Source organism: Grampus griseus, assembly GCF_964374135.1.
Source record: "Grampus griseus genome assembly, chromosome: 1".
Classification (NCBI taxonomy): domain Eukaryota; kingdom Metazoa; phylum Chordata; class Mammalia; order Artiodactyla; family Delphinidae; genus Grampus; species Grampus griseus.
Genome location: NC_139017.1, coordinates 35,534,208 through 35,547,633, shown reverse-complemented (window position 1 = coordinate 35,547,633; position 13,426 = coordinate 35,534,208). Strand labels below are relative to the sequence as shown.

Below are 13,426 nucleotides of genomic sequence, written 5' to 3'. Positions count from 1 at the left end.
GTAACTCTTGGCAAAATAGGGAGTTCAGGTTAGGGATGGGGGCTGAAATCAGAGCTGCTGCCATCAGCGCTTTGCGGCCCAGTCATCTAAAGTTTTACAAGGCTTTATCCCTCGAGCAGACACTCATTTGTGGATTGTCTAGGTCAACAATGGATAGAAAGTCATTTTTGTAAAGAATATCATAATCCTTCAAAGCTAAACAAAGAATGTTCACGAAGAAACACTTGAATCAACTTTAGCTCCCTGAGAAACACTTGTGTGGGAGCGAAGCGGCAGCAGGACCGTCCAGGATACCCACAGCAGCGTGATGGGTGAAAGCTGGTCCTGGGCCCAGCGGATCCCGGCCCCGCTGCTTTGCACATAGATGATGTTACACAAGCGCCTTGAGTCAGTGTGTAAGGTCCCTTCTCCTTTTGTTCCACGTACAGAGTCAGCACACGCAGGGAGGATTCAGTGTCTGTCAGTAACACTTAACGTGAGCAAATCACTTATTCAGCATCTTTGTGCAAGAGATTTAATTTTTCAATTACAGCTCAGAGTACGGGGGTCAGTTAGCCCCACAAGTCAGCTGAGAACAGGCGTAAATAACAGAGAATGGATGCAGGAGTCTGAGTATCCTGAGAGAATAGGAAAGGATCTTACGATACTCAGGGGGGACCCTATATGAATAGAAGAAAGGCCAAGTTCGTGGGCAAGCAGCCAGAGACCCCGGAGACTATTTTTAATCCAGAAGAAGGACAGGAAGGAACAGGAACAAAACAAGGAACTCACACAGGAGAAATGGAAAGCAAGAAGGAAGCAACTGTAATAAGCAAATGGAAAGACGGTGAGAAAAATAGATCATAAAACTAAAATTGTATTCCTAACAGGGAAGCCAGGAACGCCATAAGAAAAGGCTGCAAGAGAGAAGAGAAGCCAAAAAGCAACAAGAGGACTGACTACTCAAAGGAAGTATTTTAAATGCCTGCATCTTATGAGGGTCAGTGTGGGCTGGTTGGTAACATTTTGCCTATGGCATTAGGTCATGAGTTCAAGTCCCACATCAGGATTTGGCCTAAAACCAAGTGCTGATTTTCCAGCAGCTCTGAAAGGCTGGAAGCACTTTCCATTCCTGGGCACATTAACTTTACTATCCTTCTCTGCAGCAAATTAAAAGTACCCCAAAGAAAGGGAGAATCAAAGAGAATCAACAGCCATTACCTCAAAACAAAACAAAATCATACTGGAGAGGGAATAAGAAAATAAAGACAAAGTAGGAAGTTTTCATATGCAAGATATTTACTGCATTTGTCTTTAGAATCCTGTGAGTATGGGATATTTGTTCCCACATCCCATCTATTGAGAGAAGCCATCTCTGCACTTTCAATGCACCAAGCATACTACTAGTAACAGTGGTCATGACAGAGGAAACACTACTCCTTGCTGAGCATGAAGATATCATTAGGTAATCAGCAAATAGGAAGAAAAAAATATAGAAACGATTCCCACTGGGATGAGGGAAGAAAGGCAGGACTAATGAACAGACCATATGCCAATCAAGCCCTTAGGTGGTGAGAAGGAAAAAAAAAAAAACGGCCTTACGGTTAAATAACAATAAGAATATCCTTGGGGCTTCCCTGGTGGCGCAGTGGTTGAGAGTCCGCCTGCCGATGCAGGGGACACGGGTTCGTGCCCCGGTCCGGGAAGATCCCACATGCCGCGGAGCGGCTGGGCCCGTGAGCCATGGCCGCTGAGCCTGCGCGTCCGGAGCCTGTGCTCCGCAACGGGAGAGGCCACAACGGTGAGAGGCCCGCGTACCGCAAAAAAAAAAAAAAAAAAAAAAGAATATCCTTGTATTTGTATAATAATTTACATATTAAAAAGTACTTTTATATACATTAACTCATATGATCCTCACAAAACCCACGGGCAGAACGATTATCCCCATTTCACAGATGATGAAAGTGAAGATTTAGAAAGTCCTGTGACATTGTGAAAGCCACAACCTCGGGAGCAATTCAGCACAGACCTAGTTTGGGGCTCAAGTACTGCATTAGCTAATCAACATGCAGCCCAATGAGAAATTTTACCTTTACTTTAACTTGTGAAAACACAATTTACTCACATCCTAAATTATGCCCAACGAAGAATGATTAGCATAATGCTTGCCAAGCAATTTTTAGAAAAATTGTTTCCTACCTTCCCATTTTTCAGGCAGAAATGGCAAATACAGGAGACAGAATACAGCCCGTTGTTAACTAGTACAATATTTTTAAAGCATAAAAACCAGAACACCGACAAATTAACTACACAGGAAAACTGAAGGAATTTGAAATGCGAAATACTGGAGCCCAGGCAATAATCATCTTTCACTGTACAGGCAGCCAGACAGAGAAAACACGGCAACAGATATTACTTCTAATAAACAAGGATTACTAAACCCTGCCACGGCCCTTCCTCCCAGACGTGCAAAATGAGAAAGGGATGTCAGGAACATGAAGCCTCACTAAGACCGTGTCTCAATCAAGCGGTCTGGATTCTACACAACCACAAGCGTCCAGGGCAGAACCACGCCTCTGCAAGTTTCCACCATGGGGTTCAAAGAGGACCCAGATGGTGGGGTCCCGATGAGAGCCCCACCACTCAGTGAGGGAGGGCAGACCATACCCTAGGTTCTGCGCCAAGCACCTTACACACACAACTCACTCCTCACAGTAACTCTGTCCAGAGAGGACTGCTCATCTCCTCCCTTTCCACGTGAGGAACTCGGGCTGAGTGAGGTTAAGTAACTTCAGAGCCCTACTTCACATAGCCGCACATGGGGCGGAGGCCAGCTCTGGATTCACACCTGTCTGGCTCCAAAGCATAGGTTACCTCCCTCAACTGGCGCTCCTGCTGGAAACACCCGTGAAAAGAAAGAGCAAATACAAAGGCCCCCAGCCAGGAGAAAGAACCCCAGCCACGCCCTGATGGCTCTGGGCCCTGTTAATTCTTGGTTAGGTTGCAAAACAGATATGCTCATCAGATATGCTCATTGTGTTGTGTCATTAGGAGAAGTCAGCATTTGGATAGAAAACAGCAAATGTTTTCCCTGTGCTCCACAAACTAACCCAATGCTTCCAATTTCCTGAATTTTCTATTTGGGAGTATCAGTCACCTCAACAAAGAATTTCAAGTATTGCAATTTTAATTCGAAAAGTCATGACTGTAAAGCATTTTATTTTTAGCCAATGTCTAACCCAGTTTCAATTATTTTTACCTATATCCATTACATGTACTTTTGTTAGACAGAAACTGTCCACAGATTCTAGCTCTGTCACCAGCAGTGACAGCATGAGAACAGCATCTGACTAGAAAAGAGCTGCTGCTAAGAAAGTTGCCAAGAGCCTCAGTTGATATCACCTACCAAAGACATCCTACTTTTAGCAGAAACACTTTGTTTCTGGCCTTCAAATTATCTTTAGAATGATGAAGCTGGAAGGACTCAGCCTTGGCTTTGCTTTTATAAAAGATGAAAATGGGTACTAAAATCGGCAGGAAACAAAATAAAGGGGGAAAGTTGAATTGCTCAATTCCTTGCCGAAAGAGCAAACAAACAGAGAATGTCTGGGGGAGTTAACATGGGATGAGATTAACTGTGTGGAAATGAATTCAAATGAATGGACCACAGATGGCACAAACAATTATACTAGAAAATGTAGGGTAATGAGTCTGTGAGTGTGGAAGGATATACAGAACCAACAACAACACGCCATCCCACTCCCAACCACCACCGTTATTATCCTTGGAAGTCAGTCATACACGGCATGACATAAAGGAGAAGACGGCTTTGAGGAACCAAGCTAGGCAGAAACCCCATTTATCAGACCACAATACACAGCCACACTGGTGAAAAGGCACAGGTATTTCTACAGTGTTAAGCCCAGAGGATCAGTGGTAAATGACATGCCTCTCTCTCTGCACAAGACTAACTGGGCTTCCTCCAAGAAGGTGTCTTCTACCTAATGTAGTCTTGTCCTACCTTTATTCTTTCATTCCTCCCTCTATTTGTATCCTTTTATACACTGAAGACAGTTCCTAAACAGAAGAAAGTTAGTCAATCACAATAATGACACAAGGGAAACCAAGCAAAAAATAACAAAGTCAGACTTTGATCAGTTATATAGAAGAGGTCATGAGATGACATTAGAAAGACGCACCAAATCCTCAAAAACGTGATATGAAAAGACACTTTAATTTATGGTGTACGTGTGTCTATGTGTGCGTGCAAGAGAGAAAGACTGAAATTGTGGAAGCGGTAAACTAAGGAAGAATTAGATCTTATCAAATTTTTTCTTCTGTACAAGTGGAGTCAGCAATCAGAGTGAGCCTCTAAGAGCACCAATGCCAGCACCCGGGATAAACAGTTTCAGAAAGGGTTTAAAGACGTTGAGGAGGAAGAGGAAAAAAGACCAGGACACCTAACCATAAAATTTCTTGCGTCCCTAACAACACAATTATAAGTGTAACCGCTGTTGTCTAAAATACAACTCTGTAATCATAGTCCTGTGGGTTCCATATTTATTCTCTCTCCATGGCATACAGATTCAATCTGTTTAGTTTGTAAGGAAACAGAAGACTTTAGAAGGAAAAGAAAAAAAAACAAAAAACAAAACCAGAAACCACCAGCTCTCCAAAGTGCTCTGGAATCTGAGAAGCAAGCAGTGCTTGCTGCCCCGTTCATGAGCCTGAACTGAGATTCGTCTCTGGACAGGACACAGCAGGCATGCCTGGGTCTGGTCTGCAGGGCCTGCTGACAGGAAAGGAGGCATTTGCTAGTGTTTACGTGGAGCAAGGCTGCCTTGAAGTCCCCAGGACATTTCATCCAATAAGAAGAGGATGGCGCTGACCCCAGAAAGCCAGAAGGCTTTTGACCTGCTCTTTGAAACCAGGGTGGTTAAGAGCCACACCTGCCAGGCCTCCTCTCTCACCCTCCACTCCCACCACTGTCCCGCCTCTCCCTGCACTCTCCCCCGTCCACCCTCTTTGTTCCGCTGCCCCAGTTTCATCTGGATCCTCATTCCTTTCCTCACTTCATGACCACTTTTGCCTCCTCCCCTAGTCCGGCTCCTTCCCGATGCATCCACCCGTCAGCTGTCAGTCATCTTTCTCAAATGCAAAGCTGATCACCCCACTCAGCTGAAGCCCCTTTAGTGCTGACTATAGAGCATTTATGACCAAGCAGGTTCTACAGCTTAGCACAGACATGGCTCCAGTCTTGCTCTCCGGCCTCCTTTCCCATCAGTCCTCCAGCAGGGGCCCTTCCCCCTTCCCCCTTCCCCCTTCCCCCTTCCCCAGGCTGAGCCTCACACAGGGCTCTCATCTCTGGCCCCCATGCTTCTCCCCATGCTGTGCTCTCTGACTGGAATGCCTGTCTCCTGTGCCCCACACACCCTCATTTAACTCCTATCATCCGTCAACTCTCCACTAAAGGGCCCTTCTTCCGTGCAGCCTTCCCGGAGTGCCCACTCCCCACTCCCATCTGATTTATATGCCACCCTTTGGGGTTCCCCTAACACCCAGTGCAGATCTCTCACGCAGCACTGATCACACCTACCGCAGTATATGGTAATCAGCTTCCGTTCCTGTCTCCCCTACTACCTGAAATTTCCTTAAGAACAAGGGGTGTCTTGCTTTACTTTGGATTCCCAAGATGTAACGTGGTGTCTGGCATAAAGTAGGCTGTTGATAAATGAATCCTATCGAAGGTGAGGTTAGCAGACTCAAATGCAGATGACAGAACCATACAGAGATAGGCCACAGCAGTCAGGGAGTCCACAGTGGCTGTTTCACTAGCAAACAACCCAGAAACTGCCCCGAACTCCAGATTCCAAATCGACTCTGTGGGGATAACCACACCCATCAGCAATCCAGACACGAGCTAAGCTGAGCTTCTCTCACAGAATAAAGCTACATTCCTCATCTCCCCCCATTTAACCAATACTTGCCTTGCTTCGTTTACAGAAATCTTTTTTTTTTTCTGTAAAAAGTATATCTTGGTAGAAACTTAAACGTTTTATTTATGTCAGCTTATTACTGCATATTTTAATGTAAAATGTATAAGACAGTCACTACAAGATTCTGATTACGTAGAAGGGGGATACGTACAAGGATATGCACGCCACGGACAAAGGAAACTAAAATTAGTGGGATGGGGCAGTGGTGAATTCCAGCTAAAGGGGAAAAGGTACAGTATCGACTTTATTGCTCTACTTTTCTTTCTAAATTTAAAACTCCAGGAAAGTTTTCTTTATGCTTTTACAGAAATAACAATGAAATATGCTTACAATATTAATTTAACAGCATGTATGCTTTAAGCATAAGGAATTAATGTGACTCATAATTACACTGTTATGTATTTGCTGGGGGCAGACATGTATCTTGCACTCAGCTGAGTGGCCCCAGGATTGCTGAACTGAAATGGATGTTCTTGGGTTACATGCTAAATATTCCTTACAAAGACCCCCAGAGATTCTGAAAGCAGTGAAAGGACTTAACATAATAACGATAGCTCAGGCAATTGAGACTGACCGTATTTTCTTGATTGGTGTACGCCACATGCTGTACTATTGGATTATTTTAGAAACGTGTTCCCAAGGTCAAAATGAAAAATATATCAGTTGCTTCATTTACAGATGGTTGCTAAATTTTGGAATTTACTTTCTAAAGCCTAAATTAAACACTCCGATAGACAGGAATAATGCAACCCGAGGGCCTGTATTCCTAGATGAAAACAAGGATGACAGACTGTAAACTGAGGGCTCCTCTAGGGCTTATCTCCTTACAGTTCTAAAACCCTCGCTCCTGAGCCCTCTGACCATACATAATGGTAACGCTTGCCAACACTAACTTGTGCATTGCCCTTCTTTCTTCAACGTTCAATACTATCCGACCGCTCGCCTTTAAAAGGCACTGGGGGATTGTCTAGTTAATTCACTGCCATGATTTTTTTGTTGTTGTTAAAATGAATAATCACTACCTTTGTTTGTGCCCTGCTTTGTTACAGAAAGGATGTAAGATAGCTGTAATCATTAGCTAATTAGTTTTTCTCACTCCCATGCACCCCTCCTTTTCTTTATAAGCTAACATCTTCATGCTGATTTGGGTTTAAATGAGGAGCAACCATACATTCATATTTATCAAGACAATATTTGCCTCGCAGAAAGGCATGAAGCTTGATCCGCTCATTCAACAAACACTTACTGAGTGTCTGCCAACTAGATGGCCATAGTTCTCACTTCACGGAGCTTACAGTCTAATGGGAAATACAAATAAACAGGCAATTACAACAGAGTGAGGTAAACGCATCAGAGAGAGATAGAGAATGCTTCTGGAACGCGCAGAAGGGGTACCTCCTCCAGACTCGGGAGATCGGAGAAGCTTCCCAGAAGTGAAGTTCGCCGAAACTCAGGGAACTGTGTGCCATTTAAAGGCAATATGGAGAGCCATGCCACGGAAACACCAGGTAGAGTCAGTCCAAATACTGCATCAAAGTGAGGTCAAACTTCTCCATTCAGATGTGACAAGTGGTTATCTTACCATTGCACTCATATAACCCACTGGGTTCTATAACAGATTTCCAGTTCCTTTTATTTCTAAATGCATTCTTTTTTCTCCTGTCCTATTTTACTATCTTTACCAGCCTCCCAGCTATCAAGTATTTCAATTCAAACCAACAAGGGCCTCTGTGGGAGATAGTGTGATAAATACAGGACGCAGGGCAAGGAGGCACTGGGGCCTCCCCACAAGGACCACGCAGCCACAGAAGCGCAGAACTGAGAAAACCACTTGACTATCCGCTGACCATTCCACTCCCCACAAACCTTGCAGAGGTGACCTGGCACTACCAATCGTGCTTGTGAAACAAATATCCCCACTTTGACTTTATCTTGGGTTTGATACATTTTTCTGAACCCTGAGGCTGCCATATTCCGAAGACAGCAAAATGGGCTCTTGACACTGAAGCCCCTTCCCTAACAGTGGGATCCTTTTCCTCTGTCCATTTGAGTATTCCTCCTAAAATGGGACATTTCCTGCTTCCAGAGAATACTGATATTTTCTTAAATTGTTTCTACACATCATTGTCAATGTACAGTCACAATGCTGGGACCAAAGAAAAATAACTTTTCACCATTTGCTCTTCCAAAAATTACTTGAAAATTTTCTACAAGCTAATTGAATGGTTGGATAAAATTACTTTTTTTTTTTAAATGTTGGGGGTAGGAGTTTATTAATTTATTTACTTATTTTTGCTGTGTTGGGTCTTCATTTCTGTGCGGGGGCTTTCTCTAGTTGTGGCAAGCGGGGGCCACTCTTCATCGCGGTGTACAGGTCTCTCACTATCGCGGCCTCTCTTGTTGCGGAGCACAGGCTCCAGACACGCAGGCTCAGTACTTGTGGCTCACAGGCCCAGCCGCTCTGTGGCATGTGGGATCCTCCCAGACCAGGGCTCGAACCCGTGTCCCCTGCATTAGCAGGCAGATTCTCAACCACTGCGCCACCAGGGAAGCCCTGATAAAATTACTTTTTAATGTCTCTTCCAGTCCTGAGATTTTATGATTCTCTGACATAATCAGAACCATTTTTCCTTGACGGCTATAGTTGGGTAAAATTATCCCAGTCTAAGATGTTATTGTAAAGGAAAAATTGGGTCAGTGTTTCAATAATATTTAGTTTTTCAAAGTTGCCCAAAATAACCTCACAAAGATGCAGCTGCTGTACCAGTAAGTCCAGCCTGGTAGTTGGTTGAATATTTTATGACCAAAGACAGAGGGTTTTTCTTCAAAAGATCAACTGAACACAAAATCTCACAAAGAAAACAAAAAAGAATGTCCCAAATGTTTTTGGATTGTATGATACTTCACATCTAAGGATGTGCAATTATTTTGCTATCATTCCCAAACTGGATCTTAATTCTGTTTTGTGATCTGAGTACTAGAAACTACAAACATCGTACTCAGTCACTTAGGCTTTTTGACATGTAGTGAGAGTCGTGCCCACCCTCAGGTGCTACATAAGCTCACACGTCTTTGATGTATGACCCTTTATACACTCAAGATGGAGAGCATATCATAAGATACACATCTTCACAACAAATATCTCAATTTGCAGCTCAAGTTATCATTCAAAACATAAAGAAAAGAAAGGTGTGTTGCTCAAGTCTTGCACCAGCTGCAATATCTAGGGGGGAAAGTACATCATAAGCAGCCTTGTTCTTCTGAGTTGAAGTTCTCTTCCACCACTATGGAAACAGCCTTAGGGTCCCAGGCAGCTCCCAGCAGCAAGGAACTAAACATCTGGGTTCAAATCCAGCCTCTACCACTTCCTAGCTGTGTGACCCTGGCAAGCAATTTAATCTCTCTGGACCTTTATTCTTAATGTGGAAAGAAAGAGATCATCACAATACTACCTTCCTCAGAAACTGTTGTCATATTTCGATATACCCTCACCTCACTTCAGTCTCTAGTTCACTCTAAAACCAGTTGCTCTGACGTGAGGAATATGGTCAACAATATTGCAATAACTTTGTATGGGGACAAATGGTTACTAGGCTTATCATGGCGATCACTTCACAGCGAATGCAAATGTCAGATCATTATGCAGTACACCTGAAACTAACATCAGAGTGTACGTCAACTATATTTCAATAATAAGTCACTAAATAAAATGGTTGCTTTGAAGAATTTTGAAAGGGTTACTGGAAAAACAAATATAGAGAAGCCACTCACGGCCTAAAGAGAAAGGCTTTGTAATTGCTATGGCTCGATTGGTTGAGTCACATTTAATTAAATCTGGAATTTCCAAGGACAAAAACAGTGCTTCCCAACAGGACACCCATGATAAGAAAACAAGGGGGATCTGGGTTGGAGAGTCCCTAGGAATCGGCTTCTGAGGACAGATTCCTCCATCAACTAGAAGCAATCTTTTTACATATTTCCCTCTTGATATTTTAGCTCTACCGCTAAATCCAGGGTGAACCAACTCTGAACTCTGTATAAATATGAGAACTCTGGGAGAGGGGGAGAGAAGAGGAGTCCAGTGAACGGAACAGTCAGTGAGAATAACTAAATAACTGGGAACATCTAAATGAACCATACTTCGTGTGTTTGGGACCTCCAGAGTTAACCCCTCCATTTCTCCATGACTTACTCATTCACCGCTATTGTGTTTGGCCAAAAACTTAAAACTGTCGCCCAAGCAACATCAGTCTTACTATAAAAGAGGAACAACCTGGCATCAGAAAATGTAATGACCTTTTTGAAGGCAGCTGCTTCAGAACTTGTGAATCATTTTGAAATACTCAGGCCAAACCACATCAATACCACATTTAAATAAAATGCAATAAACACAACCACCAAAAACAAAGTGATGACTTGTCAGAACTCTAGTTCTGCTTTTCCTATCAGGTCTGCTGGTGATACACCTAATTAATTTCAAAATCATATTCCAAGTAAGGTACCTACTGGATAAGTGAAGACCTCAGGTTTTCAAAGGAAAGGTTCCGACCTCTCCAGAGCACACCTGCAGATGCCACTAACAATTTACTGCCCTAGTGGGCGGTACCTCAACCCCAAGTACGGAGCATGAAGGGCCTGACTTGAAACAGCTGGGGAAGCCCAAAGCAGTGAACGCCTGTGTCAGCAGCCCAGCAGACCCATGGCAGAGGAAATCACTGCTGCTGGCCATCCTGCCTTAAACTCCAGGAATTGCAAGTCACGTGCTGCCTCTAGTCTTAACACAAAGTCCTGGGTAGTTTTGTTTCCTGTCCTCCTTCACACCCGACCTTTGATTTCTGCTCAAAAAACTGAATTTTCTGAAACCCAAAGCCAGTAAAGATTGGATGCCAGTGCATAATCTTCATTGCTCTCAAGCCCATCAGCTGTGAAGCCTCAATATGGCCAAAATAAGGCCAGGTGAAACCACACTCCATCCTCTCTGTTCGCCTAGGCTTTTTGCGTCATCTGTCACTGCTCTCTGGTGATTACTTCTACCTCCAGATGAAGAATTCCTTCGTTCTTCCACATGATGATGTTTGCCCAAGCAGCACTGTTTGCCCGAGCTTTCCATTCCTCACATCCCCTTTAGCTGGGATATGTTGAAGGATCCATTAGGAGATAATGAAAAACTCACATGATCTCACCCATCACTTTAAAATCTCAGTGGAAAAAAATCTCGTTTATGGAAGCTGTGTTTCTCCAAAGACCCAGCCCTCTACGCGTTCTACTCATGAAGTCGTGGGCACTAAGCATGCATTTGCCTCCTCGTAGGCTCTGGAAAGGATGAACAGTGGGAAATCTGCCATCCCTCATAGGAGGCAGATTTGGAATGTCAGGTCCCCTGAGCACACTGGGTACTTGGTAAAGGTACAGGAGTAGGAGAGGGGCTGTCAGCATCAAGAGTGGGGAAGACAGAGAGAGAAAAGGATGCCTTCTGGGCAAAATGGCTCTCGTCTAACACAAGTGCTATTTTTTGGTCCTGTTACTCTGTGTCACTTTCTGCCACTCCACTCCCACTTTATTTGTCAAATACCTCAAGATGTTTCTAAGAGGTTCTGAATTATTGATAAACCTAAGGGAGATGCTTTGGAAAACAGTAAGTACAAAAAGAGACCGGTACTGCTAGTGCAAGCACTTGGTCATTGGTGGTTTCCTTTTTAAGGCCAAAAGAGAAGAGAAAAAAAAAAAAAGCCTGTCTCTGCTAAATAATAATGATATTCACAGAACAAGAGACACTGCAAGTCCAAAGTTCACAATCTCTCCAGCTTTACTCACCCCTAGCCATCTTGCTCCTTTATTGGCAGCCTGTTGAATCTGGACTCTTTTGAGGGTGACATGGTACACAGCTCCTTCCTCTACCTCTTCACCCCAGTCCTGAATCGAGCTCTGCCAGGAGATGGGACAAAGAGAAAGAAAAAGAGTATTTTTTTTTTCCTCTCCGCTAAGCACAATCTATCCCAGCTGCTTTGCTGCTTACAACAGCACTCAGGGCATAAGATGGGCTGTTCAAAATAAATATTACAATCAGAGGAACACAAGACACATTGCGATAGAGGGAATGCTGAGATTTTCTTGGCCCCCAGCCCTTTCCTGATATCAGGATCCCCGGGCTTTTCCATTTAGTTATTTTTCCTAGACTCACTCACATATCTTAAATAGTTTTTTAAAGTCTTTTTTTCCTTCTTCTTCTTAAAGAAAGTGGGGTTTAGTCCTGATTAACTTTTCCTCCTCAAGTGAGAGGAAAAATAATTCATTTGCAGAAAAAGGTTGTCCTTTTATAAGTGGCTCCGTTATTCGAGCAAACTACATTTTAAACTCTGCCACAAACAAGTGTTTAAAATGCCAAGAGTGCTCGCTCCTTTGGAGTGAAATGCTTCGCATGTCTTTTTCTCCTCTTATTGTTTTGGAACCCGCAAAGTTAGCGGGAGGTAGAAAGTTTTCATTTCCGTCAAATAATCTGGCATGTGCAGAAAAAGCAACACGTCAACTGTGTGCAGCGACCCCCTGGGTTTCCCTAAACTCGAAGTTTGTGTTGTTTAAAGAGCCGCTGGGACACAGAAGCGCTCCGCGGTTCACCCAGACTCACAGTCCTTTTGCCTTAAAAGTTTTCCTTTGCTGACACACATCTGCCCAGACACACCAAAGGCAACTGCTGAGAAAGTATGGCTTAAAGGGAGAAGACACGCAGAGAGGAAGGCCGAGGGAGAAAGCTTTAGCTCTCAAGTCTGGAATCGGATTGCTCCGTTCACTCCGAGTGAGTCCAAAACCCGCCCAGAGAAAGCGGGAGGAGATTCCCCACCAGAGCAGCCTCGGGAGAAGGCAGAGAGTTCTCGTTACCATTTTAGCTTGCCAAAGCAATTTCATTCTCAGTTTTCTCTCCGGTGTGTGGACGCGGCATGATGCGCCCTGCTCCCAGGCGAACGCAGTCCCCGCCCGGCTCAGCCACGGCGCCTCCAGCCCCGGCCCCGCGCGGCCGCCGCGCACCCAGCACAGACACGCGCCCGCCGCCGCCGCCGCCGGTGCGCGCGACTCGTCCACAAAGGGAGCGCGGCGAGCGAGCGAGCGAGGGCGCCGCAGACTCCTCCCCACGCCACTCCGCCGCTCCGTGATGTCAGGCTTTCCTGTTTGTGCTTAGGAGCACACTCTCCATCTCTGAAATCCCATGGATAAAGTTAGCTTAGCGCGCAGTGATTTCTCCAGCTCTGATAGTGATCGGCAGACAACTACCCTTTCAAGTGGATCAGGTTTTCCTGATTGGCCACCAGGTGCCAAAAAAGATCTGGGTGTGGTATGAGGAATCAAGTGTGTTTCTCCTTTCCTTCGCTCAAAGAAATAAAGGGGGAAGGGGAGGTGCAAAAAAGGATGGGAGGAGGCGGTCAGAAAAACGTCTATTATCTGCCTGTTACCTATTG

General features: G+C 44.5%; 1 protein-coding gene across 1 annotated transcript in view; it reads right to left on the bottom strand.

The window, feature by feature from the left end:
• The window catches only part of RGL1 (ral guanine nucleotide dissociation stimulator like 1), a 132,023-nt gene extending 119,036 nt beyond the window's left edge, over positions 1–12,987 (bottom strand). Inside the window, exons 1-2 of the mRNA XM_082655042.1 lie at positions 12,852–12,987; positions 11,790–11,900 (exon numbers count right to left, since the gene is read on the bottom strand). Coding sequence (XP_082511168.1) covers positions 11,790–11,900; positions 12,852–12,878 — 138 coding nt within the window. The 5' untranslated portion in view covers positions 12,879–12,987. The remainder of the gene's footprint in view (positions 1–11,789; positions 11,901–12,851) is intronic.
• Positions 12,988–13,426: the final 439 nt, after the last annotated feature.